This window comes from Sander vitreus, chromosome 14 (genome assembly GCF_031162955.1).
Source record: "Sander vitreus isolate 19-12246 chromosome 14, sanVit1, whole genome shotgun sequence".
Classification (NCBI taxonomy): Eukaryota; Metazoa; Chordata; class Actinopteri; order Perciformes; family Percidae; genus Sander; species Sander vitreus.
Window position 1 is genome coordinate 4781909 of NC_135868.1, and position 27677 is coordinate 4809585.

At 41.1% G+C, this 27677-nt stretch overlaps 1 protein-coding gene across 2 annotated transcripts; it reads right to left on the reverse strand.

Annotated features, from left to right (window-relative positions):
• Nucleotides 1–3425: 3425 nt before the first annotated feature.
• On the reverse strand, nt 3426–19503 carry cacng8a (calcium channel, voltage-dependent, gamma subunit 8a). Of its 2 annotated transcripts, none has more exons than XM_078267832.1 (5): nt 19473–19503; nt 13465–13692; nt 8990–9073; nt 6221–6361; nt 3426–4261 (listed from the first exon to the last, which is right to left on the reverse strand). In XM_078267832.1, exons 1-5 carry the CDS (start codon nt 19501–19503, stop codon nt 3426–3428), a joined length of 1320 nt encoding a protein of 439 aa, XP_078123958.1. The 2 variants fall into 2 exon arrangements, with proteins under 2 accessions (XP_078123958.1, XP_078123957.1); XM_078267831.1 differs by having other exon boundaries at nt 13465–13716.
• Between the last annotated feature and the right edge of the window lie 8174 nt (nt 19504–27677).

The window sequence follows — 27677 nt, forward strand, 5'->3', positions numbered from 1 at the left end:
AGCAAGAGAAAGAAACTGTAAAAGTCCCTCGAAAGGAATATAAAAAAAATACAAAAAGAAAAGTATTCAAAATGTATAAATACCCTGCAATAACCATTACGATCATAGGAACACCAGCAACATGATATTAATGCTCAAGGAGTTACAATCTCATGTAACCTAAAGATGATAATCAATCACTCAGAATGAAAAGACAACCCAAAGATTATGCATATACAGACATTATGTGCTTTTGTTGAAGGAAATGGATCGATAATATACTCAATAATACATTTAATTTTCTATTTTGAGAAATAGTATATAGTTATAGCTAAAAGAGAGACGGCGGGAAGGGGAACTGAAGCCAGCTGATGTGCTCTTTTCACTTTCCCTCCTCCAACTTGTCGTCAACCAGGGTTGGGTTGAATTCATTTTGCAAACACAGCTGATCCAGAAGTGCATTCAGAGTTCAGTATTTTAGTCCAATAATCAGATTTAGGACATGTGAAGGGTTTCCGTCCAAAATGTTATGCAGTACATCCATTACAGAATTTCATCTCCTTGAAATGTCCTCAAAAATAGAAACTGCACTCAAAATTGTTTAGTTAGAAATTATATTAAGATCATTTATCACTCAGTTAATAATCCATAATGTGCTTAACATTTGTGTTATACTTCAGGACTAATTCAGGAACTCTGTTTGATAAAATGGTTAATATATTTTATATCAGAGTAACAGGATTTACATGTTTATCTTTTGATCTATGTTAAAACTAAAAGTCCACCCCCTGAGTGTAAACTGATTTGACCCCCACCCTTTTACCCGTGGTTGCAGCCCTAGGAACACTTAATGAATGCTGCCTTGTAGCCTTTGGTACCGAAACATCTTCATAAACAGTCATACAAACCCTGGAATCACATCTGGCAAATAAACATCACAAGTCCATCTTTACAAGTACTTCCATCAACTTTAAAGGTGCATTTAGCAACAGTTCTACTGTCCGATGACACAAAATAACCATAATTAATGAGCAGGGATTGGAAAACAAGTACCAGTGATTAAAAAATTACCTGGTCAGCGAGTGACATTTCTGGGTTTGAAAACATTTTTTCCCCCCAGGAGCTCAACTATTGGCTGCACTGCTTACAAATGAGGTTTGGTGTGATTTACAAGTGACTGGCTTTGCAGCTTATTTTGTTTTCAAGCCAGTGAGGGATATCTTGCAATATGATGTATTAACTGTTCTCTAATTAGCACTGTTTATCTTTCAAAATAAAAAGGTAGCTACTTTTATGTTTGTGTCCATTACAGGCCACCGCAACTTCTAATGTAACTCCTGTTCATATTAGACACCTCATGATTTATGTCCAGTGCTCTTTACTTAGTGAGGTGGAACAACCCGTTGTTATTCCCAACTCGCAAAATACTGACGCTTGATAATGGCGTAGCAGTAGCACAACCGTGATGCTGTAAGATGACGTAGTATTAAGAGCGCCAACGGTAGCGAGTAGGGGGTTTGCGTCCCGTTCTTGTCCCGCCTGTCACTGAAACATCCATTTTGTAACCCCACCCAAAATCTTTTCCTAAACCTGTCCCGTTCTTGTGCCGCAAGTCAGTTAAACATACGTCCCAACCCAGAGCGTCCCAAAAAGTGACGCCAAGAGTCCTGACCAAGCACGTCGAAAAATGACGCCATAGGGCTAGATGCTAAAGGAGACTTTTTGCGTCAGTAACAACATCAAAGGCACCTGACCAGGCGTAGCTCTGGGATGCATTGGGAGTGAAAATGTGTTGGGTGGAACATGAGGGCATGGAGGTCATGGCGGTGGATGGCCGTACACATCCGACTATAATACACAAGACCAGAACTGGCTTCAGGTCACAGGCCTCCAATATCGACATTGTCGTCTGGCTGTAGGGTTAATTAATAACAGGCTTAATTTAAGTCTGACTGCAAATTTGCATGCTGAACATTTGTTCATGCAATTCCTATTGTTAAGTAAAATCATCCTCGGAAACAAGAAGAGCAGTCGACTTCCATTTGGCAAGAATTCTGCAAACATTTCACACATGGGAACAAAGACTCAAGGAATTTAACGTCAGACGAAGGTACTTGTTCAGATGGACATTTGTAGCAGTGTTTGACCAAACTGTGACAACTGGCAGTGGTGTAATGGAGGCGTACAGGGTGAAGCTTGAAGTCTATGGCTGTACCTTTCTGTAGGAGTGAGGAGAATGCCCATCTGTCACTGTAATTAGCTTTGACACACAATGAAAATTAAATGGGCTCACAGTGTGTCAGCCTCTTCTGATGTGTGCATGCGTGTGTGTGTGTGTGTGTGTGTGTGTGTGTGTGTGTGTGTGTGTGTGTGTGTGTGTGTGTAGGTTATGGCTGAGGTCACTCTCTTGGGACCTGAGGTTAGGTAGCTACTGTTGACCTTAAAATGGCAGTTAGCTCCACACTGTGCAGCTTGTTCCTTGGCTGAATGTACCCGTCTGTGGCTTTCTGTTCTCTTTAAAACAGATATGTAACAGAATTGTGGCTTATGCCATCTGGCAACTTTTTTTTATAATTATTTATTATGTTTAAAAGTTTTAGAATACCAGAAAGCATTTTTTTTTATCCAGATTTGGTGGTTTCCAGGTTCAAACTGGACGTCTAAATGTGTAAAAACTTTCACTTTTAAACAAGTTCAATTTGAACCAAGATGTCTGGTGACTTACAAATCACAAAATCAAAGCTCAGTAGTCCCTTCTTGTTAATGTGAAATTGTAGTTAAAGCAACACTAAAGCACTTTTCCTGCTTCGGTCCCCCTACAGGTTGGAAGCGGAATTGTCCATTACCGCTGTCGTAATGTCTCATTATGTCTCATTCGAACTACAGATTCGCTACCCGATCTGGCAAACAACTGGACAATCCCGCTTCCAACCTGTAGGGGGACCAAAGCGGGAAAAGTGCTTTAGTGTTGTTTTAAATCCCAACAGCAGCTGAAAAAAATTGTAGAAGGGGAGAATAAATAACTACTGAGCTCCCCTGCCTCCTCAGCAAGGCGCTTCACCCCCAACCAGGAGCAGGAGACTGGTTTTACTGGGAAGCTCCCAGTTGTGTGTGTGTGATTTTGTACATTTGTACACAAAACATTTTCCTCATGCCGAAGCCTCCACTGCACCATTGCTGTATAATTAACTCAAAAACAAGGGTTGGTAGCTAAAGTCATGACCATTTTAAGGCAGTTGTCATGAATTTGCACATAATCTCAGGTACTCTATGACTGTTAATGATATTGGTAAGTAATTATGGCAGCTAGATACCCCAGGCTCAAGGACAGAAACATTATCTTTGAAGTGTCACTCACACATTTTCAGCCCTACTCTTGCTCTCTCTCAACTCAGACATCTCTAATGTCTCTTAAACCCTCTCTCCCGCCTCTCTGAGGTTTAGTTTTAAACTGGCGTAGTTTTCCTGTTAAGTGTATCTGAGTTGCTATCCCTGTCTCTTTTGGCCGTCAGTCGGTCCAGGGTTCCCATGTTGCCCCTGTCCCTCTCCATGGTGGCTGTAGATATCGGAGCCGGCTGGGCCGGTGTGACGGCGGACGTGGAGGTATTCAGAGGTGCTGCATTCTGGGCTACAGCCGCCGCCGCCGCCAAGTTGGACTTGGAGTGAGATGGGAGTGTGCCACTGCTTATTGCCCCTCCTCCTCCTCCGCCACTGCCGCTGGAATCTTTTGGAAAGTAGTTGTGGAGTTGGTACAGTGTGGCGCGGTCCACCGTGCCGTAGAGAGGTGGAGCGCCGCCTCCCAGGCTGCCCATCTTGGAGTCCCTCGTCAGGGTGTACATGGAGATGTCGCCGCCTCCACTTCCACCGCTGCTGGTGTGGTGCGGGTTTGGCAGAGTGGCCACAGAGAAGGGTGGAGCAGAGGGGGGCAGGCTGAAAGTCTTGGACGTGCCAATGGGCGAGGTCTCCTGTGAGCGCGGTGGGTCGGTAGAGCGCGAGCTGGAGCGAGAGCGCCGTCTGAAGCGGTAGCTGGGCAGTCGCAGCATGGCATGCGTGGTGCTCTTGAAGAGGTCGGTGCGAGAGCGGCAGCGGAGCTCCTTGTTCTTCTCGATGTAGATGTTTACAGCGAGGACGCCCACCATCTCGGCCAGGATGAAGGACAGGCCACCAAAATAGAAGGACCAGCCGTAGGAGTAGTGCCACTTCTTGTCCTCATCTTTCTTAGGGGAGATGTCGCTCAGTGCTGCTGAGATGTACACGATCACTCCGATGATGTTACTGAGACCTGAGGAAATATACAAGACTTCAACTGTAAGTGCTCCTCTGAGACACATTAACCTGCAGCTTTATTAAATTGTTTTCCAGGCAGGGATACAAAAACAATTTTCAACAATTATACAGAGAAGAGGCAGGCGCAATATGAAAATCAATCTGCATATCATACATAAGAACCTCTTCTATCAGTCTGTCTGTCTTAGACTGGTAGATTTAGAGGTCCAATATGTAAAATAATTACAGTATTTAATCGAAAATGACCACAATATGTCATCATATATTGAGGAAACATTATAAGTTGTAATGCTATGTTTTCTGACAATAATGCAAAAGCCAGTATTTTCTCCTTTGAAATTTCCGTTCCGGGACGGAATGTCTGTTTTTATTTTTCACCTGTGTGTTATTGTCAACTACTGATTTTGACACCAGGGTTGCCAGACATGAAACGCAAACACGCAAAACCAACGGGCTGCAGCAATGTAGCAGCAACCAAACAAACTGGATTAACAGAGACAGATTAATTCTACCTGACCTAAAACAAATCTCAGCATCTTTCTAAACAGCTGCATTACCAGAGACATGGTAAAACATGGGTAAATATTGGAGATGCATTTAAAAGATGGAGACAGCTTAGAGCCTAAAAAGACGCCGACTTGGCTAATTTTCTCCTAAACAGGTAAGCGTTGAGCTTCATTCATTTATATCATGGCTAACGTAGTAGGGATGGGCATTTTTCAATCATTTCAACATTCATGTGCTCGCATTAAATTATAATAAGTATTCAAGTTAGTTACTTGCAATAAAAATGAGACACAGCCGGTGAAGTGATCCCGACTGGTGCTAACGCTGCCATGCTAAGACACGCTAACTGCTAACGTTACCGGAGGACCAGGCAAGCGGGCCACAGCTGTTTACAACCACTGGGACCGACATATGACAGAAGCCGCAAGTTTGACTGCCTCATAATGGAAATGTGCAATTTAACTTTGGCAAAACACCCCTGTAGCCTGAATTTTTGGTTTGGGACAGAGCTTACGTTCTCTACAGGTCACTCTGCAATGTATGTTAGGGTTCAAGGGTATGTTATGGAAAATTCTTGTGGCTAATGTTACCATCGCCAGCTTCAAGGTTGTGATAAGATGATTCTCACTTTGTTACAAACTGGCATGCAACCATAATGTGTAATGTACAGTGTATAGACAGGCTGTATATCGGCATCTGGAAAGTAGTAGTATCGAAAATCTCCCCATTGTCGAAATTCTTCCCCCACTTCTGATCAGCGGCCGTAGCCGACAGACGACCATGAAGTCAGGGTCTTTATTAGCGGCTGTTGCAATGACGTTTAGCCAAGGATGGGTGGCTGTCAGTCAGGCAAAAAGCTCCGCAAGGTCGCAGTCTTTTTAGCGGTTGTTGTTACGTGTAGCCGATAAAATGTGAGTCAGTCGGGCACAGAGCTCCGCGAGAGCATGGGCTTTTATAACCGTCAACATAGCAGCATCTAGCAACTCCACCCCGCTGTGGAGTAATGTCTGGCAATGCGAGACTAGCATCTAGCAAACATTGAAATTGTGGGACGTTGGGTTTAGCGTTTCGCAACCTGGCAACCCCCGTGAACTTCGCCGCTGGGGAGGAGGGGCCAGGAGAAACGTCTCTCTCTCCAGTATTTTGAATTTGGATTGCAACTATTTTAAACGCTAGCTGTCAGTATTACATATTGGACCTTTAAATGTAAAAAAACTGTAGGACAATTTCATTTAGGTTTGGAGTGGAATAAGACAGATTGGAAGGACAAAGAAAGGTGGTCCAAGCAGAGCTAAAATACTAAAGCAGATTATGAGCTCCCATTTTAATAGAATTCTAACCCTCTAAACCTCTTAACGGCAAGACTACCCACACAAAACTTTATCTCCAAGCTGTGAGTCAAAGAACAGAGGTCTCTTTCAAAACCACAACAAAGCTGCAGTCTTACCTGCAGCTACAAAGAGGATCCCTCCACCGAGAATGATGTTTCTTTTGCTCTTGTAGAAGCTACTGGAAGCAACACACACTGCACCCAGCAGTAGCAATATGGCGCTGAGGATGGGGAAGATGCTGGAGGCTCGCACCACACCTGCAGATGAGGACACGGATACATTGACATGTGTACTGAAATGTTATTACCAACCTGGTTGTGTCTATATTTTTCTAATGTAGTACAATTAGTGAGGAGTGTTTTGAGGTTCAACACCATTTGAAGGTGCAAAGTTAACAGCCTTGTGACACGCCTGAGAGAAAAGAGAGTGTTACCAAGACGTGCTATAGCTGACACTACTACTTGGCTCTGGAACACTCGCCTACAAAATATTTAGTAACTAATGTGGCTTTGGAGGACAACACGTGAACAGAAAGCTTGCATTAAAAACTGGGGCGTAGAGTTTTAAAGACGTCGGGTGTTTGTCAGGCAAAGAGGGTCTCACGAACATGCAGTATTAGATTTAATCATTAGAAATGTAAGATCCATTGTTTTTGGAGATTGATCCATATTAGGGACACAAAGTTAGAATAGCCTGGCTTCTTTGACTTGACTTTGATTTCTTTGAAGAACTGCATCTTGCAAGTCACAAAACTTTATATTGTTGCAGTTTTAAACTGCTGTAATACTCTTAAAAACAGTGTTTGAGTCCATACATTTTAGATTGGATGCATGACAGTGTTGTAGTACTCGAAATACAATTTTGAAGGTCTCGTTTCGGAATCGACCACATTTTTTTGTCTCTGTTTTGGATAAAGAGGACTCTGGATTTTATTTCAAGACCGGTCAAGACCACAACTGCAGGGATTTCGCTAAATTGCCTGTGCATTGTCTGATTTAGGCCTATGTGTTAAAACTTGCAAATGCAACCAATAACTTGACTCATATCTAGTTTGAAATTTGTTACCGTAAACCCCCCTCTCTCTGCCCCCTTTACACACGCTCCCAAAAAAAAGTGAATGCGGGAGACAGGAGAAGAAGCCCTGGCTTTCTAGCACAAATCTGGTCTTGGACTTGACTCGGTCTCAACCCCCCAAAGTCTTGGTATTGTCTTGGTCTCGACACACTCTGGCCTTGGTGATGACTTGGTCTCGGTTTAGGTGGTCTCGACTACAACACTGATGCATGACCATCACGAAGACCATTCAGGACCTTCAGTTTGACTGCAGAAGGTTGCATTACATCACCTAAAACCCCTCCCCTGATATTCCTCTGCAGACACCTCAAATCTTTAAGCAGAAGTGATAACATAGAGATACATTATAGGAGATTAAAATGCTGAATAGCTCTGGCAGGGACATGTGGAAACGCAGAGCCTTCAACTTCTGAAGGTGACTTTTCAAGCTGTGTTAGCTTTCGTTTGGCTCTAAAGGGGAAAGATAATGCTGGGATAAGCAGATATTCATAGAAGCTTCTGTCAGACATGTCAAACACTGGTTGCAAATTATTCTCTAAAGTTGTTTTTTAAGAGGAAAAGAGACTGTGTGGGTGGTGTTTGTCTCTTCAGCACAATGTATTGATTATAGATGAGTAGCTGATAAGAACGATTGCTGAGCTGTAGGAGGTTTGTGGTGATTTTCTGAACTTTGGGTTGCTCAAACCCCAAATAATAAGTCAGGTGATAATTAACTCCTCCAAAGAGGTCGAACTTTAGGTCCTATTTTGGGGTTTTGGACTTTTGTTAAGGCCAAACAAGCAATTTTAGGATGTCACCTTGGGCTCTGAGAATTTCTTTTCACTATCTTTTGACATTTCATGAACAAAACAATGCTTGTATTTCTTTATTAATACATAAACTAAATGGCAGATTAACCTTAAATGAAAATTGTTAGTTGCATGTCAAAAACTCGTTAATAGATTTCAGTGTGCTTTGGTGGAAAGTGTGTTCATGGACCAATGGAAGAAGCTTTTCATTTTATTAAAAAGATTTCTTAACATTGCGAGATAAGGCATTTGTCATTTAACCTTTTCACTGTTTCCCCATCAACTTGGCTATGACTCATTTAAATTGAAAACATCTGGAGCATGTACCCCAGGGATGTCCATTACTCTGACTTTAAACATCTATTATTAAAAGAAATCAAAAAGATTGTTAGTAAAAGACTTCTTGTTCAGTCAATGTTGAACAGCAAAGCAGACACGGAAATCTATAGTAGCATTGCAGCCTCCTTCACGGAAATAGATATCTTTATATAATATATGGATGGAACATATACTTTGTAAACCAAAAGGTTAAGGGCTGTACGAACAGAATTTGCTATCACAATGGAGGCAGGATGTGAAACCTGAATCCTGAGCTGAGAATAATCCATTAGTGAAGGCTGTTCTTTCAATCCATCTGTGAAAAAAAGCTTTCTGTACACCCCCAGACTCCCAACCCCAAGCACCTGGGCATTTAAGCGCACACACACACACACACACACACACACACACACACACACACACACACACACACACACACACACACACACACACACACACACACACACCTCTCCAGGAATACTTTGCTTGAATCTGACATCTGTGCAATGTTGTCCACCCACCATCCCCTTCTGTCTTTCCTGTATCCATATGTGATGGAGCCTGTAGTGCGTGAATGTGTGTTGTGTTCTGTTCAGATGTGTGTATGCATACCGTGTGTAGTGCAGGCAAAATGTGTGTGTGTGTGTGTGTGTATGTGTGCGTGTGTCTGACTTTCATTTGTAAATGCGTGAGTGTGTCACTCACGCAGCAGATACTCTGCAGAATCTTGGTCGTAGTCAGCGTCATCTGGGAAATGATCGATCTGGGAACACACACCTCGCTTCAAGCCTGAAACACAACAGAGAGGAAGAGGAGGAGAGGGTGAGGAAGGGAGGAAGATCGGTAAAAGACAGAAATGGCAGAAATGGTAAAAAAGCAACTGAGAAGAGGAGACTAAGGCAGAGAGAAAATAATGGGGAAGAAAGTGAAGACAGACATGGGAACGACCAACAATTACAGAAAGAAAAAGGAAAAATGGTGAGAGGGGAAAGAAAAAGAGTGAGGGGAAGGAGAAAAAAAAGGAGGAAGAAAGGTAAATGGCAAGGGAACAGAAAGAGAAATAGAGATTGAGAGAGAGAGAAATGAAGGAGATGAAGAGAGAAGTAAACAAGCTAACAGATGTTTACCCTGTGACAAGACGAGAACAGATGACGAGAAAGCAAAACAATAAGATACAAAAAGTGGAAGATTAAGAGAGCAAGAAAGACCCGGGCTCTAAGGGTCTGTACGAAAAAATGAGCGATTGTACAGCAGAATTCATTAAGATGCCTCGGTGGTGTTACCATCCCCCGATCAGACAAATAGCTGATGAATAGTTGTTGATTAAGAGTGGGTTAAGGTTAGGAGTAAGGGGTCAGCATGCTAACAATCACAATGACAATGTTAACACGCTGATGATTAGCGGGTTTAAAGTCTACCATGTTCAGCATGATAGCATGCTAATTTAACAAGTACAGTTGAGACTGAATGCAGTTTTTTCAGGTATTTGATCAAAGTATTGGAAAACATAAAAGTTTTGACCTGATGGTGCATGAAAAGTTAAAGTTAATAATCTGTAAAATCGTCATTTAAATAAATGCCTGTTAAGTCACTATCTATTGTTGAATGAGTTAACACAATGGTGGTTGAGCATTTGGCCCACTGATGAAAGCCCTTACATTTTGAACTGGGTGTCTGTGGCGACGTTCCCCGGAATCAGTTTTCTATCACCAAGCAGTGTTTGGTCCGCCAGAAAGGGTAGGATCGCTTTTCAACTCACTTGCCTGTGAAGCGGCCTACTGTTTTTTTCTGGTCCCTGCTAGCGTTGTGAGTAAACGGTTACTATGACCAAACAAACAAAGAAAAGAGCAACAACTACAGCTGATGAAACAAGTGAAAGTGAGCTCCAAAAACACACCTACAATTGCTGGTTATCTCCATAGGTGCCGCCAAAAAGAACGAAGCAGAGATCTTCGAGATCGTTAATTTAACGGATCACCAAAGTTATGAGAATTCACCATGAGGGCGACTAGTTATCTTTACCAAAGTTCACGGCAATCTAGCCAATAGTTGCATATTTCACTCAGGGCATCACCAAAGTCATTAGGATTCACCATCTGGAGACCATGAACCTATGTATAACATTTCATGTTAATCCATGTTGAGATATTTCAGTCTGGGCCAAAGTCAAATACCGCTCGATCAACCGACCGATCGACCGACCGACCGACCGACCGACCGACCGACCGACCGACCGACCGACCGACCAACATTATTATCCCTTGAGTCATGCCGCCAGCATAGCTATACAAAACCTTTAAAAATGTAATCTTTATAAGAATGGCAGTGATTGGATACGAAGGCAAATGATTTGAATCTATGGGATTTTATCTCCTGACTTGGAGATAAAATGATTCTTTCATGATGCCCAAATCAGCTAGAATCAAATTAACAATCAAAATCTGTAATTTCCATTTAAACGAGTATTTCCGTACAGTATTTAATGTACAGTTAGATGGCTTTTCACTCCTTCCACCATGTGTCATTGCTAGACATACATTATGCTTTAGCCTTGGAAGAACAGCAGCCTGATTCTGTTTTGTCTTGTGAATCACGACAGAAACTGCATCTGCACACTTAAATGTCTTATTGAGAGGGACTATTTGTTTACCATGACAGCTATTTGTGCAACTCATGGACAAAAAAAAACATCAAGAGGAAAAGAGAGATCCCATGTTTCTCTTGCAATAAAAGAAAAGACATGAAAAAAACATTAAAAAGAATGTGGAAAGGACACTTGAGTACACACACTCAAACAAACAAAAGTCAGCCAAGGAAAACCTGAAGCAAAATCTGATCTTTTCAATACAACAATAATTCATCTAAAAGGACTAAAGAAATCCAACAAATGGGCCCAGTAGACTAGCCTGGCTCCGGCCTCCTAAGTACTTCCACTCAATTTTCATTTTCCTTCAGTACTCCGTCTGGGTTTGCGGTATATTCTTGGGTTTTCTCCGGCCAAATATTTGTTGGTCCAATCAGCGAACGGAGGGAGTGGCTGAGAATGATGACGTTGAGTACGTGCGCTAGAAAAATGTGAGCGAAGCCATTCGGTCTGTTGTGGCAACGCTGCCGAATATCCAGAAGTTAAAGCCCGAGCAAGAACAATCTTTGCCGAGTTTTGTTGGTGGCCATGATGTTGTGGCCCTCCTCCCCACGGGGTTCGGGAAAAGTTAGATTTTCCAGCTCGCTCCGTTAGTGGTGAAGGAGTTGGCTAAGGCTAACGCTAACGATGCCAATGCTAAATATAAGCCGATAGCTGTTGTCAGTCTCCCCTCTTGTTGCACATGCGCATGACATACGTCACGACCAAATGTTAGCGACTGGTTATGGCAGATCCAGAGTGGCTCTGGGCAGATCCAATAGTTTTAAACTTCAACAGAGTACCCGCCTTCAAGGAAGTTAACACTTGTCAATGGAGAGTGGCCACACACACTGTACAAATGAAATGTATGAGAGTCTGGTAGGACCAGGCTACCAGTAGACAGTGGATTCGCATGAAATAGCAAAGTACTAGTAACAAATTGGATGATTTGTAAAGAAGCTGCCAGGCAACAACAAAAGTCAATGAGACAGGTATATGACAACCTGGCAATGCATGTCACACCACAAACAACAAGAGGTCTTTCCATACAAACTAACTATTAAACGTGATGAACTCATTCTGTTGATTTATTTATTTATTCTATGAGTTGGCTCCTGTTTGTGCGTCTACTAAAATAGCAGCATATTTGGGATGTATGCACATTTACTGTGTTTTTACTTGTGTGTATATGGGGGAGGGGGGGATCAGTTGATGTTGGAGCAGTTAGGCTTGGGAGTGATGTACATATTTGTGAATGTATTTTGTGTTTTGTATTTACTGTTTAATTGTTTTAAGGACCAACTCAAAAATGAGATGATTCATCTCAAGGGATTATCCTACTAATAAATACATCTTAAAAAAAAACTTTTGAAGCTAAAAAACCAACAGATTTCTTTTCGTGTCAGATTTGATTGCACACAGAGGAAACAAACGCAGCGTAAAGGCTGCTGCTGTCTTGTTTATGATGATTATATGCCTCAAAATAATTGTGGTAATTCACTGGTGTTAAAATGCAACTTGTCGCACCTTAAACACACAAGAACCTTTATAACAGAACGCTGCGGCCTGGAAACCTCATCTTGTATATGTGTTAGAGTGTTGTATCTGTCCTGTCCTATTAAAACCTGCCTGTCAGCTGCAGCAAGGCAGGAAAACTACTTGATCAGTCAGTGGATGAGTCACCACTCATATCTGAGCTCTGGGGCATTGTGATGAGCTTCATGTTGAATGTATAGCATGAGTGTATACCTGTAAGTGTTTGTGTCCTTGCATGCAAGTAAAAGAACAAGTGCAGCAGGGGACAATGAGGTAAAGCTCAGATCTATACAGCCTGAATTCCTCTAATCTGGATTTTGCAACAATGCCAAAATAGATCTGAAATGTAAACACAGGGGATCACATCAGATTTTATTCTCACCTTTCACATGATCTTCAGGCTAGAATTAATGTTTTTAAGACACGCCTTAAGACGCACTTTTATTCTCTGGCTTTTCATTTTGTTTAACCTGGTTTCTAATCTTTTTTCTGCTTATCAGATTTCATGGGTTTCAATACGTGTTGTTTCTATTAGAATCTTCTTGCATTTCCTATTATCTATGTTTATATGTGTGTTTTATGCTTGTATACATACGTTTTGGGCTTTGTAAAGCACTTTGGTGCAAACGTGTTCATGCAAGTGCTATATAAATAAAATAAACTTAAAGTTCCACGGGCATTAGCTTATTTGACAGCGACATTTTAAAGCTTGCACCTTACCAATCATTCTCATAACTGACCTTCATAACAAATTAAAAAGGTTAAAGAGCAGATCAACAAAACAGAGGAATAAACAAAAGGAGAACAATAGATTGTGTGTGCGTTTATGTGCAAAGAGAACACCTATTAATGTCTGTGCTGATTACACCGATGAGCACACTGACCTCAACAAGACCCTCCAGTGACCAGCACAAGAGAAAACGCACGCCCACACACACACAACCCCCAACGTATCCAAAGGTTTCCACAGCCTCCCACAGATTCACATGCATGAACATACAGTACATACGACCAGCTGTACCTTCCAGGCAGCAGATCCTCCAGAGGCCGGAGTGAGTAAGTGCCCCAGGGTCTTTCTTGTCCTTGTTGTTGGAGTCCTCCTGGGACGAGTTGGCCGTGCTGTTGCAGATGAAGGCGCGGGCGTACAGCCAGTAGTCTGTACCAATAGCTACCGTCATTAGGGCAAAGGCCGCGAACGCTCCCATGGTGGTCAGCAGCACCTGGATGCCCCGCTCACACCACACCATCGCTGGGCGCGGAAGGAAACTGATATCTGACAAGACAACAGACACGGAAATCAGATGTCTAAAGTACATACAACACATGAGAAATCTTTGGTTCAAACTATGCCAAGCAGTATATTTCCGGTTTCATTTCCGGGATTGTTAAGGTCCTGCCGGAAATTCCGCTGAATGTCCCTCATTTTGGCCGGAAGTCCATCACCTTCCTCTTTCTTTGTGTTGGCATTCTAAACTCCGGTGGACTATGGTTATCTGCTCAGATCTCTGCAGGGTAAATCCAGACAGCTAGCTAGACTATCTGTCCAATCTGAGTTCTCTGTTGCACGTTCCACCAAAACAAGTTCCTTCCTGAGGCTGTTTTTCACCGTTGCTCCATCCGGCGCTTAGCACCGCTCAAGACAATTAGGATTGGTTTAAAAAAAATGCCAATAAACCAGAGCACGTTTTTCTCCCATCCCAGAATGCTGTTTGGATTAGCATGACCCTCCTTCTCAGCGCTGTGGAGGAAGGTCTGGCAATGTGAGACTAATGCCAAGTAACCGTTGGTGACTAGAATTAGTATCATTCTTTGATAATTCAAGGTTAGTGCTGTTTTTCTTCTTTACAGTATGTTTACTTAAAGAATCTTCATCATTAGTGGTCCATTACTAATCAACTGTTTATTATAACTGTATACCACAACCAGCTGTAGTCTTTTATAGTAGATTTCTGTTTGGTTTTATTAGATGTATCATTCATGATCCATCTACATCTATCAAGCTACATAGAGAGCTGAAACACGTTCCCATAATGCTGCTTCTACAGGATAACATAAGTCACTAGTTACCAGTATCGGAAACACCTCTGAAACTGCCTTAAATGCTGGTATCGGCCCTGTTGGTTAGGGTTAGGGTTAGTTCATTTATGTTCTTTTTCTGTTGTGGCTGTCAAACTAGATTCATAAGCATTCATTCTGTGTGTATTTGTTCATGATAGCAATTACATCGCATCCATACAGGGTTAGTAGTATATACAGCTGCTTAAAAGGAATATGTAGTTCAGGTATCAGACTCGGTATTGGGAAGAAAAAAATGGTATTGTAATATCTCTATAAGTCATCTAGAGTCACTCAACTATAAATGTTAAATTTTCATTCAACAATTTAGAGATGCATTGTCAACTCTGAGAAAAAAGATGCTGTTACATAATCTATCATCTTTATCACCCTGTGTCCAGCAGGAGTTGCATCACAAGCACCTGAACATTTCTCCTCCTCGACCCTTTTATCCACCAATAACTCTTGATTTACTGCGGCATAACCTCCAAAAGAAAGGTCTTGTCGATCACGACATAAAAACATTTTCTGTCTTGAGTATTTTTTACTTTGACATTTTAAATGTGCTGTGACACTGGACACCAGATGACAGATGCCACAGGTGGGGTGGAGGATACAGAGTGTCTTAAAAAGTACATTGGCTTGAATAATTGTAAGTCCTATTTGCACAGTAACCATGGATGTGCAGACAACAATCAACCACATGATGTGATTACGATTATGTTTGATGCTGAAGAAAATTTTAAAAATATTCCTGTAACATGTCAATCAACTTACAGGAAAGGCCTTTTTTAAAATGTTTTCCACATGGACAAAAGTACGTTTATGGTTGAGATCTTATTGTCAGTTCCAGCTGTGGTGTCAGGAGAGATTCTGTCCGTAGAAATAGGGGCTAATATACTGTGTTAATATGAAGGAATTTTCTGTAATGAGGTGTTTTTATGTATTTTGATTTTTGGATTAACATGAATGTCCGTTTAAAGGTACAGAGGATATACTGTAAATCACAGAATTGTCCGTTTTTGGATTGACAGAAATGTCCGTAAACTTAACGGAAAAGGTAGTGGTAATTGTCTGCCAGGACATTCTCTGTTTTTCTATGGATTATTATTTTTATTATTTTTTACAGTGTGTTATGTCAGTCTCATGTCTCTATTGTAATAAGTCATTGATTGTTTAACCTGTACTAAGGTTATGGTCACCTTATATGGATCAATCACTTTTTGCCTTCAGGTTATTGATTTTAAGACTGTAACTAACATAGCTAAGTAATCCATGCATTTCAATATTCAGACTTTTACTTACGTCATTTATTTCCACAAAGTAAAAAAATGCCCTCAGAGTTTGAAATTAACAATGAAATGCTACAGGTATGGCATGGAACCACTTTTGCAGTCCACCCTGATCACAATTTATGCATTGAACTGTCAAATATTTATGCATTAATAGAACTACTGTGCCCCATGGGCAACCATGGGTGACTGGTGGGAGCTGCTGGAGGGGTTGAGTCTTTCCATTGTATTCTGGGTGAGCACACTGGAGTGCTTTTTAATCAAAAAAACAGTGTACACAGCCTGAAGCGGTAAATAAATGTTGGCAGCACACAGCAGAAGAACAAAATGCCAACCTCATGCATCAACAAAAGTAAAAAAATAAATAAAATCCAATATTATAGAAATGAACAGTGGAGGATGGAAGATGGGCTGCCGGGAGACATAGAAAATGCTCGCTGGTAAGTCTGTCAATGAGTTTCCCCAGGAAAATTTAAATAAAGTTAGAAAATCCATTACTTTATAGATCAGTGGATTGTCACAGCAGGAAGGGAACATTTTGTGTCAAAACCTGGATTTAGAGACGTTAATATGAACAGAGTTTGCAGGGTTGAAAGAAACATTTGGAATTTAGTTGCTGATAAGATCAATTAGGACTTCAGGTGAAACGGAGAGGAAAAAAGACACCACAGGGCACCTGCAGAGGAGCAAGAAAGAAAAGGAAGCAGGGTGCAGAAGGTTTATGTACAGGGAGGTAAAATAGACAAGAGAGGAGTGGATGATGAGGCGAGAAGAGACGAGTGGAGAGGAGAGGAAAGAGGAGAGACGAGACATACATCGAAGCTGAGAGATGAACAGTGAGAGGGATGACAAGAGGGAAATTGAGATACAACACGTCTGTTGTAGTTCAGGAAACAAATAAAACGAAGAGATGAGGGAGGGCGGATCTGCATCATTTAACCATTTAGTGCCTCAATAGGATTTCAAACCATTTGAATAGAAATGGTGGACAAATGCTGGCATGAAAATTCATTCAGCAGTGTGGAAACCCTGGGCTGTGATATCTGTTCTGTTCATCCGTTCCACACATGTAAACAATCGATCGCACAAAGAATATCAATCCCAGCCTTTTAAACTATTTGGCTTATTCTGCGGGCTTGAGGGGTGTTTCCATGGCAACACAAATCCCAAAATAACAGAGACCACTGGTATTCCGACCCTGAAATTGACCCGCCTGCTGCAGGTAAGTCCCAAAATGACTGCAGAAAGACATCATTGCACTTAGTGGTAAAGTGACACCAATCAGACAGAGGATGAATAGTTGTAAGTCTAGAAATATTTATTTTTAATTTGTTTGGTTTTCTTTTTTTAAATTCATTGTAATGCACTTAATGCTATACTTGTGTTGATGTATTGTTTATTTTGAGTTCATGGTGTAATTTGGTCTGTGTAGCCTGCTGATTATAACAGCTGCAACACATCCTCATACATAAACGACATTATAGGTCGATTTCCAAAGAATCCCAAAATCTATTTACTGCCGCACGGTGGCGGTTTAATCATGTTTTTAAAAATGGAACTAGTTAAGTTTAGGCATCAAAATACTTAGTTGGGTTGAGTAAAACATCAGGGATTGGGTCAGGGTTAGGGTTAGGGGAGTCATGTGAAACTACTAAAATGAGGACGTAACGGAACTTCACAGAAACTCTGTTCATTTCAAAATTACAGTTGACTTTTGGTTTCAGACGGAACATAAACCCCGGTCTCGTGATTGAAAGTCCTGTTTTTGTTTGACCCATCCACCACCCACGCGGAATTTGGCGCTCTTATACTTTGTCACCTCACTTACTGGTTTGCACTCCGATAATTACTACAGCCACGAGACGCCGCCGCCGAACAAGAAACGTATTTGTTGTTCACTTCCGAATCTGTATTCCATCTGTATCTATAAATTTAATCATTTGTGGAAATTAACTAAACCTAAACCCTAAACTTGTTGTTTGGTGGTGTTTATATCCAGTATCAAAATGTTGTTTCATTTGATTTAACTGAATCAGTGAACGAGATGGTGAGGGGAGGCATCAGCAGCACGGAAACTTCCTAAAGTGTCTCTGAACAAAAAACTTTTAATTGTAGATTAAAAATGTCAATTTCAAATTAAAGTTGAGTTGGAAAAACCATCATAAGTATTTATACAGAGTGGGGTTAAATAGTTTAATTTTCTGTTTGTCTACAGAACTTCAGTCAAGACGATGATGTCCGATTTCAAACATGCTTGAGTGATCAGCTAAATTATGTCAAGTCAATTTCATTTGCGATCAACTTCATTGTATCTCCGTACAGCACACGACACCCTCTGTCCTGAGACGCAATGAAAATGTGTCACGTTTTTCAAAATTAAACTCTTTTACCACTCTTCTTTATGTTAAAGTGAAGTCTAAACCTGAGCAGCACATTAACCTGACAACATGGCAGCAATAGGGGCTTCTTCTATGTTTACACTGGACTGGTCCAGTCACATCTTTGCATCTTTTTTGGATACGACCAAAGGCTTCTGATTAAGTACAACCCTCTAAATAGACACTGAGGTCTTCTTTTGTTTTTTTTGTGCGCATTTTAGGCCTTTACTTGTATAGGACAGCTGAAGACATAAAAGTGGAGAGAGAGGGGGAATGACATGCAGCAAAGGGCTGCAGTTTGGAGTCGAACCCGCGGCCACTGCATCGAGGAGTAAACCTCTCTATATGGGCACACACTGTACCAGGTGAGCTACCCAGGTGCCTACACTGAGGTCTTCTTAACTGGTTTCCACCAATCTTTAATTTTAGTTGGTCATTGGCTTTTTTGCATTGCAACAAGCTGTAACATTGATGAACATAGATGGGTATGTTGAATTGTATAGTTTTTACAAAAATTGTACTAAGTGTGTCAATATGCTTTAAGTTGCAGTGACAAAGCCAGTTCAGGCAATTCAATTTTAAGGCTTAGGGTCAACCCTAAATTTGTATGCTCTTATATATAAAAAACTAAACCTAGTTGCATCCAGTGTAGACAATAAAAGGGGTGACACAGCACTTAGTATCCTGGCTTTACTTGATCCTGATTGGTTAGCCTCGTCAAAAAATTGATGAGATCCAACCAATCGAGGCTGCTTTTTGCATTTGAAAAAAAAAAAAAGAAAAAAAATCCACACTGCATGTAAAAATCAACATAATGAAAACAGATTGACATTTTAGGTTTCAGCATTGCAATAGCTGTTCAATTAAACCACCACTAATTCAGTTCTTTACAACATGTTCCCTGAATGTTGTTAACTGATTATTTGTCAGCAGCACTCCCTTCAGTCATCTCCATTCTAAACAAGAGCAAACATTTAGCTTGGTTACACAAATGCCAGCGCAGATTAATCAAAACCACTTGCCCTCTGAATCCAGACCTCTGTTAACATCTGCACTCCAGTGTGTGTGTGTGTATGTGTGTGTGTGTGTGTGTGTGTGTGTGTGTGTGTGGTTTCCTGCACAATTGTGCTTGTCCATGCTTGTTTGTGTGTGTTTCAATGTGAATATCTATAAACATGTTTGTATGTGTCACTTATGTGTGTGCATACGAGAATCCACATGTGCATCCGGTGGTTTGTCGATTGTGTACGCACATGCACATGCACGGCTGCCTCTGTGTGTGTGTGTGTGTGTGTGTGTGTTACCTGAGGGCATATTTCTGCCTTTCGCCTCCATCTCTTCTCCCCACTGATGCTGCTGCTGTTCTTCTTCTTCGTCGGTGAAGAGCGCTCCGTAGCCCCGGTCCGAGCCGCCTCCATCCACCGTTTATCCTTCGCTTTCTCTCCCCTTCCCTCGCTCCTCTGCCTCTCCTTTCTCTTCTTATCCCTTCTTTCTTCCTCCTCCTGTCTTCTTCTCCCTCTCCTCTCTTTACCTTGAACACTCTGTGTGTCCTTTCCAGCAAGCGGGGGATACTTCACTTGGTGTCCTCTCCTCTCATTGAATTGTAATGGCAGTCATCTTAGCCACTAAGAGAAGGAAGATAGAGGCGGAGGGGGGTAAAGAGCAGATGAGAGAGTGTGAAAGGAAAGACAGAAAGAGAGGGAGAGAAGCCAAAGACAAGGAGAAGATGAGAACGAGATAAGAAAGAGTGACAGGAAGAGATGAGAAGAGGAGATAGAGGGGGGAAAAGGATGCATTCGATTAACGAACGTGTCATGAGCCTTGAAACCAGACAGAAGCATCTCCCATACAAACATGTTTTTGATGACAATATGTCTTGAATAAACAAACAAACAAATAAAAAACCTGATGCCGATGGGAGAAAATGAGCCCCCTGTCAAACAAGAGAAGCTGGTTTGCCTCTACAGAGAGAGGGAGAGAGATATATAAACCAATAGAAAAGAACAGGCGATGCAAGAGAGCGTGTTCTATTCCATTGCCATGGCAACAGTGAATTCCAAAGTCTATGGTGGAGCTGGCGAGTGCCCGTGTGTATGTGTTTGTGTGTGTGTGTGTGTGTGTGTGTGTGTGTGTGTGTGTGTGTTTGTGTGCGTGTTGGGGGAGTAGAGGGATGGATATAACAGCTGAGACAATTTTGCTGAGATTGAAAAAAAAAAATGTGTGTGAATTTCATTGGTGTGTAGAAAAGATGATGGATTTACACACACACACACACACACACACACACACACACGTTTATGTTCAGGATGTACACAGTTGCATACAGTACACGAGGAATGAACATTCACAGGAGAGATGACAGACGTGTGAGTCATTAGCACTGTGTCACAGTGTCTCGACACGTTTCATCCATCCAACTTTCTTCCCGTTGGTGTGATGGCCTAATCACAAGCATTTAGTACTGTTTTATGCTTTGAAATGCACAGTACAGATTTCTCAAAGCTGGAAGGTCCGGGGCAAGTAGGAAGTCGATGCCTTGCTTAAGGCATTTCAGCAGAGCGGCTGCTTTCCTGCCTGAACCCACACAACACATTTCAACAAGCAGAGTTTTCCTCAAGAGAAAATCCCTATCGGCACTGACAAAGGGTCAGGCTTTGCTAGGTTTTTTTTCTGCAACTGTTGCCGAAACTGCAGGGCACCAAAAATCCATATGAAAGGCATTAACAGCAACGCAGCAGGGGATTCCGTCAACAGCAAATCTAGAGGCGCTTCTGACCATAAACTCCCTTTGGAGACTCAAGAAAAACGACAGCATCAGTACTCCATTTTTAATGCCTACATGCGACAGACGTCAACATTTAATTATTGAAGGACCTTTCCCAGATTTGTAAGAACAACAACAAATCTGCATTAAGACAAAGTTTGGGTGGCAAAAAATAATGGTTAAGGAAGTGTGTAACTTTGACGTGGGAGACCACTGCTGGCTTCAATTTCCTATGGACGATCAAAGTTTGTTTCCTTTATCCATTACCATAATTATAAGTATTTTCTTAAACCCCAAGCCATGATCTTTTCTTACACTTAACCAACCTGCGGATGGAGGTGTCAGATAAAAAAAAAATGCTACCGGTCGCTCTGGAAGGCAATTACAAACAACATATCTTGTCATTTAGTTTCGAGGACTTGTTGCCCAGTTTGTCATTTTGTCCAAAATGTTCGGAACCGACACAAAACAGATCAGTGGAAAACTTGACGACAAACCAAATTACATAAATTCTGAATAAATTACGATCTAGTTCAAAAAGGCCCTGAACCATCAGAACCTGTCCAAAAAAGACTTAAGGATAATTAGGCCAACTCATGTGATCAGAGCTGATGGCCATATGGGTATTGACACACAGACAAAAGACCCATGACAAGCAGGAAACCTGATTAGATAATTGATAATAATTTGGACCTGGTCGCACTTGGGTTCCGCTTTGGGTCTCGGTCAATAAAAACCACAAGGACCCATGAAGACCTCCAGTCTGTACTGTCGGTGAAAGATTAACAGCAAGAAAGGTGTGACTTATGGTTACAGTCTCTGCCTATGCAGCTGCCTCTCCTTTGATGAAATATTAACACTGACGCCCCTTTAGGCAAAATATGACTAGATTTGAATAGTTTAAGAAATGCTTACGATGCACTGGAATCAATTAAATGATTGTTCAAAAAGACAAAACCCGACAAAAATCACCAGTGATGGACTCTCAGTTTTTTATGTAAAAGCACGCCCAGCTTATTATGTGAAATCACAAACTGGGGGGTTGCAACAGAGAAGAGTCTCCTATTGCATCCTTTTTAAATAAGACTCCAGATTATGCTGTTGTGGAGTCACTAACAGGAACTGTTCTCAGTGAACAGAACGTAATGAATCAAAATTACAGGCAGAAATCAAAACTTTTCATGGCAGCAAGTGAGCAACAAGTCCATCCAGAGAAAACAGCACACACTAACGCTGGCTGAAACTCTTCAACACCTCCACCCCCGCCAGAGAATAATAAGAAATTTAATGTTGCCTTGTGTGATTTTTGGCTGGTGAAACCCTTTAAACTTGAAAAAAATGTCCTAGTGAAAGTGGCAAAGTGTGAAGTTTGCTCATGTAGCATTTAAACATATCCTTTGTTTGGGTCCCACAGACAGAGAGAAAGCACTGATGTGTCATCCATGATGTCACTATCGGGTTTCTAAAGAGAAGCGCTGAAGTTTAGATTTTGGTTTCCGGGCTAGATGGAGTAAAATGTGGGATGAGCAAGCAACACAGTGTCACAGGCTGAGACTCTAGTCAGATAAGCAAACATGCTCTTTAACATCTAAAAGACATCTTTATTAGAGAAAATGCTTGTGATTATTGCAAACTACTGAAAGCACAGTTATGGATGTTTTTGCCATCAGTGGATGAATGTTTTGAATTCCATCTCATACCCAGTAGCATATTACAGAAATAGTCTAAATTGTGACAAAACCTTAGGGTAACTGCAGCGCTCTAAGATCAGATATTTACACAGTATTTCAGACCCATACGACTGCAGACAGTATCTACAGACAGACTGTCGCTAACCGTGTCAAACTGATACTATAAGCTGATTTATGAAAAATATTTAAATCCTGTCAGGGAGTTTTGTGGGTTTTGACAAGAATGAATTAAAAAATATATATTTTCAAATGTATTGTAAGAAACCTTTGCTCTGAATTAATATGTATTGCATTGCGTGTTCCAAAGTTATAGCAGTTCATGTCAAATACAACATGCCTATATCATTTTGGCAATTTGTTACAGGAAAGCTTTATAAAGTGCTGTGGGAATGAGTTCTTCAACATGGAAATGAGTAAGCATGTTTGCACTTCAGGTTCATCGTGTCTTGAAGTCATTGGGTTTTTTGAATGGGTTTTTGGTTAGATGTCTGAAATAAGGTCTGTGGTTAAAACAAGTTTAAGAGATTTTCACGTTCTGCTCTATGACAAAATACGTCATTAAGGACCCCACTCACACATTTTGATTAGTTTTTACGTGTCTTAAAAAGGCAGCAAATTCAGAGTATGGTGGTTTTCGCACCAAACACGCAAAATCAGTTAAAAGCTAGTGGTGGTGACATTAAAGTCATGCCAAGTGGTGGATTTCCTTGCATTCACCCCTAAAAAATTATAAAAGTTACCACAAAGCTTATTTTCTGACATGATCGAGTAAAACCGGAGCGACGTTAACTTCCATGTTGGCCTACCAAAATGTCATTTTTCCAGAGAATTTCATAGTGTTTGTCACTGCAGAGTTTTATTGGACGGCCCATCTAGGTGTCATTAGGGGACTGACGCTGGAAAAGTTATTTCACACTCAGCATTCGTCTGATTGCTGCTTTTTGAAAGCCCTGCAGGACCCCTAGGAGGGCCTGCAATCAGTGACAACAAACAATACAAAAACAGGAACTCAGACACTCTCATGTTGTGCTCAAACCCCCTAAATAAACCTGCTTTTCAGGCTGACAGTGTAGATTATGAGGCAGGTTCCTGTAGCACAACATGGAACAAACACATGCCAGAAAGGCTCGCCAGCGGCAGCACAGATGCACGATGCAGAGGATGAAAGTTCAAGGACAAATCAGCCATGCTTTGCATCATGAATCCTGCCGTGAATACAGAGCAGCAGCAGAACACGGACGTTGTGGAGGAGCCGGTTGGAGCATTGGTGATGATTATAATAGGTGCATACCATAATGGTGAGCCACCATCAAGCCACCAAGTCTATAGAGAGATCAGAGGCGTGATGGTATGGTCCTGTGTACTTTGTTCAAGAAACGATTACACTATAACACCGTACATACTGTACAAAATGTTGAAAGATTTTATGGATATTATGAGGACAATTTTAAGATTTGTTCTCCATTTCTCTCTCTCTGTGTTTAGAATAAACAATACTTCACTTTGATAACTTACATATAAAGTATTTTAAGGGATGCATAATGTTTTATGAAAACATTTTAGTAGAATATTGAGTTTCAACAGATATATGGATTTTACAGGAGTATTATGGGACCATTATAAAGATTTTTGCGTGCCTTGTGTTCCCTTTAAACTATACAATACACAATAGGACAAAGACACACCTTTCTGTGTTATTTGGCTACACATTAACATGCGTATTAAAGTAAAAGGGATGTTGAGAGAGAGAGATTAGTTCATCTTTTTTTTGTTGTGAATCAAATGTATTGATATTGTGCACAAACATCAGCTGGAGCAAAGTGAAGCTGAATAGTTAGGAAGCAGGATCAGGTTGCTTCCTATTAAAAATATTCAATAGTCAGTCAGAGAAATCTAATCCAGACTCCCGGCTGGAGCCCACTCTGTACCTCCCGCCTGCACAGCTGATTCTGCACATACTACCACAGTCCTCTAACAAAAGACAGCACAGATTTGAAACATATCCGTCAAGTTGATGTTATAATTTATACTGATTATTTCCTTAAGGGAAAATCACTGCGTAATAATCATTCGTATACATTGAGTTTCTGTGGTAATAAGTTTATAGTAACAATGTTGCCCTATGTGATGTTTGCATCTCCTGTTCCTTTGACATCTTCACAAACACTAAACAGCGTTGTCATGGAATTGCATTCTTGAATTGATCACATATTTAATCTTTTGTTTCCCTTAAGGGCTGCCTTACCTTGCAAAGCGTCGTCACACACACTCATGTCTTCTTCACTTAGCGCTGCAATTTGCAGCTTTGTTTGATAAAAGCGGTTTTGAAATACTTTTTTTTTTACATGAATACCAATGCAAAGCGGTGCGCGGTCGTTTCCAGATGATTTTCATTAATAGTACAACGTGTACATGCGCTCCTCTCCAGCTGCGTACGCCGGTCCGATTGATACGCTGTTATGTCGTCAATGCATGAAATATAGCAGTGTGATTCTGACACTGATATCGGTTTAATACATATTTTCATCAGTTTATCAGTCATTAGAAGCTTACCTTTGACGGCGAGGCGCATGAGTGTCTGTGCGAGTTAGTGTGAGAGAGAGAGAGAGAGAGAGAGAGAGAGAGAGAGAGAGAGAGAGAGAGAATAAGAAATCAATGTCTTGTGTACACGTCCGATATACAAACACATAATCAAATATTTCCGAAGATTAAAAAAAAATATATATATATATTGGCTTCACTTTCTACCCTGAGGACAAAAAGTTTCCTTTTTTATAAGGGTTAGATAAGGGTATGGCATGGCTAGCAGCTAAATAAGTCTTCTCCTGCTACAGCAAAAATAATTACTGAGAATTGTATATGTTTATATTAGCATTATAATTTGTGTTTTTTGACTATTATTATTCTTATTATTATGCTTTAGGAAAAAGATCGTGCATTTCCCCAGGAAGCAAACTCCGCTCCCTGACATGAAAGTCCTGTGTTTTAATCCCCACCCATCCACTCCGACCTCCTCCTCATGCGGCCAGCCGCGTTCTTATACAGCAGCAGTCAATGTGGTGCATACAGCGAAAAAAAACTTTAAATACTTATTACGAATTATAGTGATTAACTTTTCGTGGTGAGTACAGGCTGATATATGTATGGTTCATGAGAACAGCCTGCGGATAACATTTCACTGGAATTGTACCTCGTACGATTTCATGTGGCAAAATTGACTGACTGAACTCTTTATTAGCCTTTATGAGCGTTTGACCCAGCACCTTATATAGAGTCCATTATATACCGTAATTGTCTGGTACCTGTGAGGACATGTTGCTGAGGCTGCAGACTGAGGGAACAGGTGCTTAAGAATTAGTTCTGGGCCAAATCACTCTTATTTCTTCAGACAAAAGTCAAGAGATCTGACAAGTCCATGTCTAAATGTGTCTTAGGTGTCTTAGGGTTTGGGCAAGGCCCTAAAACAAATGGCTGGGATCTCCGGCATGTTACAGGGCACTTACCTTCTCCTGGTCCTGAATCATTCAGCCCACAAGCAACCCTACACACTACTTCACATGCTTTCTATACATTTATTTTGTGAAAGTTATTCAGGTGTCTTTTTGTTGAGCAAATTGTTGAAGTCATGGTAACATCTAACCTTGTGCTGTTGCAGTATTTGGAGCCTCCATTTGTAACTGTTGTCATTTTGCATTTAAATAAAATTCCAAAGCAAAAACACACAATGGAGCCCAGTGTACTGGCAAAAACAAGTTAATCTTGAGCTTATTCAATCATAACAATCATATATGGAGCAATATGTAAACATTTCAATACGTTTAGTCGGCAAAACATAAGACCCGCTCTTTCCCCAAGTGTCATTACCAATTATTATTTACCATTATGAAGGGGAGGTGATAAATACGAGGGTATGGTTACATTTTTTAAGTCCTTTTGACTATCAAGATATGGAAAAAGCACAATGGGTTGAAACTCCAAAATAGGTATGAGTGCCTAATATTTTATGTGTTTGTCTGCAGGGGGTTGATGATCGCTGAATGATTGCTGAGATCTGGATTTTGGGTCACAAAACATCATTTGGGTTTTATAAGGACATTTAAGGTAAATCTGTGTCAGATGAGAAGCATTGGCGTGTTATTCATACGCCATTTGGTGATCCCACGCTGGATGCTCTCTCTCTTTGTTGCCTTTAGGCAAAGAAGGCGAAAATGAGACGAAACAAGAAAGGACGGTGGTTAGCAGAGAAGAAAGGAAGGAGAGAAGAATGAGTGTGGAAAGGAGAAGAGACAAGAGAAAAAGACAGCCTTTACAGGTTTAATAGGGAACGGTGAGGGAACTAAACTAAGACAGATAGTCAATATGGAGCAGAAGGCCACCAGGGGAAGGGGAGAGTTAAGGTGTGTGTGTGTGTGTGTGTGTGTGTGTGTGTGTGTGTTTGTGTGTGTGTGTACGTGTGCATGTGCATGTGTGTATACACAGGAGGGGAGCCAATAAAGGGGGGGGGGTAATAAAGACAGACGGAGAGGAAATCAATGCCCAGGCCAGCAAGACAAACATTTAGAAATGAAGTGCAGTCCCCTGCTGTAATGGCAGTAACAGCCAGTCAGCCAGAACTTCCAGTGACATTCACAGTCCAGTCACACAGCGGGCGCAGATTACACAAGACTGAGGGGACTGTCATAACATGGCACGCACTCAAACACTTACTATAGGTAGACGTAAACAAATATTAGTATTGCAATGTGCTGGAGTATACTAAAGTAAAAGTACTACTATTGTGAAGAAGAGTATATTGTTCATGAATACGTTTCATCCATGTGATTGTGATGATAGTTGTAGAGCTTCTAAGATTAATCGATTAGTTATCGACTATTAAATCAATCGCCAACTATTTTGATAATCGATTCATCGGTTGGAGTCATTTATTCAAAAAAAACAAGACATTTGAGGACGTTATCTTGGGCTTTGGAAAACACTCATGGAAAACATTTTTTCACCATTTTCTGACATTTTATAGACTAAACAACTAATCGGTTAATCGAGAAAACAATCGA

Excerpts from the sequence above, each read along its gene's own strand:
- cacng8a (XM_078267831.1), bottom strand. The coding sequence starts at position 19,503 with ATGGAGGCGAAAGGCAGAAATATGCCCTCAG. Across the intron at positions 13,717-19,472 it reads AGGCAGAAATATGCCCTCAG|ATATCAGTTTCCTTCCGCGC; the intron begins GTAACACACACA and ends TTGTCTTGTCAG. Across the intron at positions 9,074-13,464 it reads GAGGATCTGCTGCCTGGAAG|GCTTGAAGCGAGGTGTGTGT; the intron begins GTACAGCTGGTC and ends GTTGTGTTTCAG.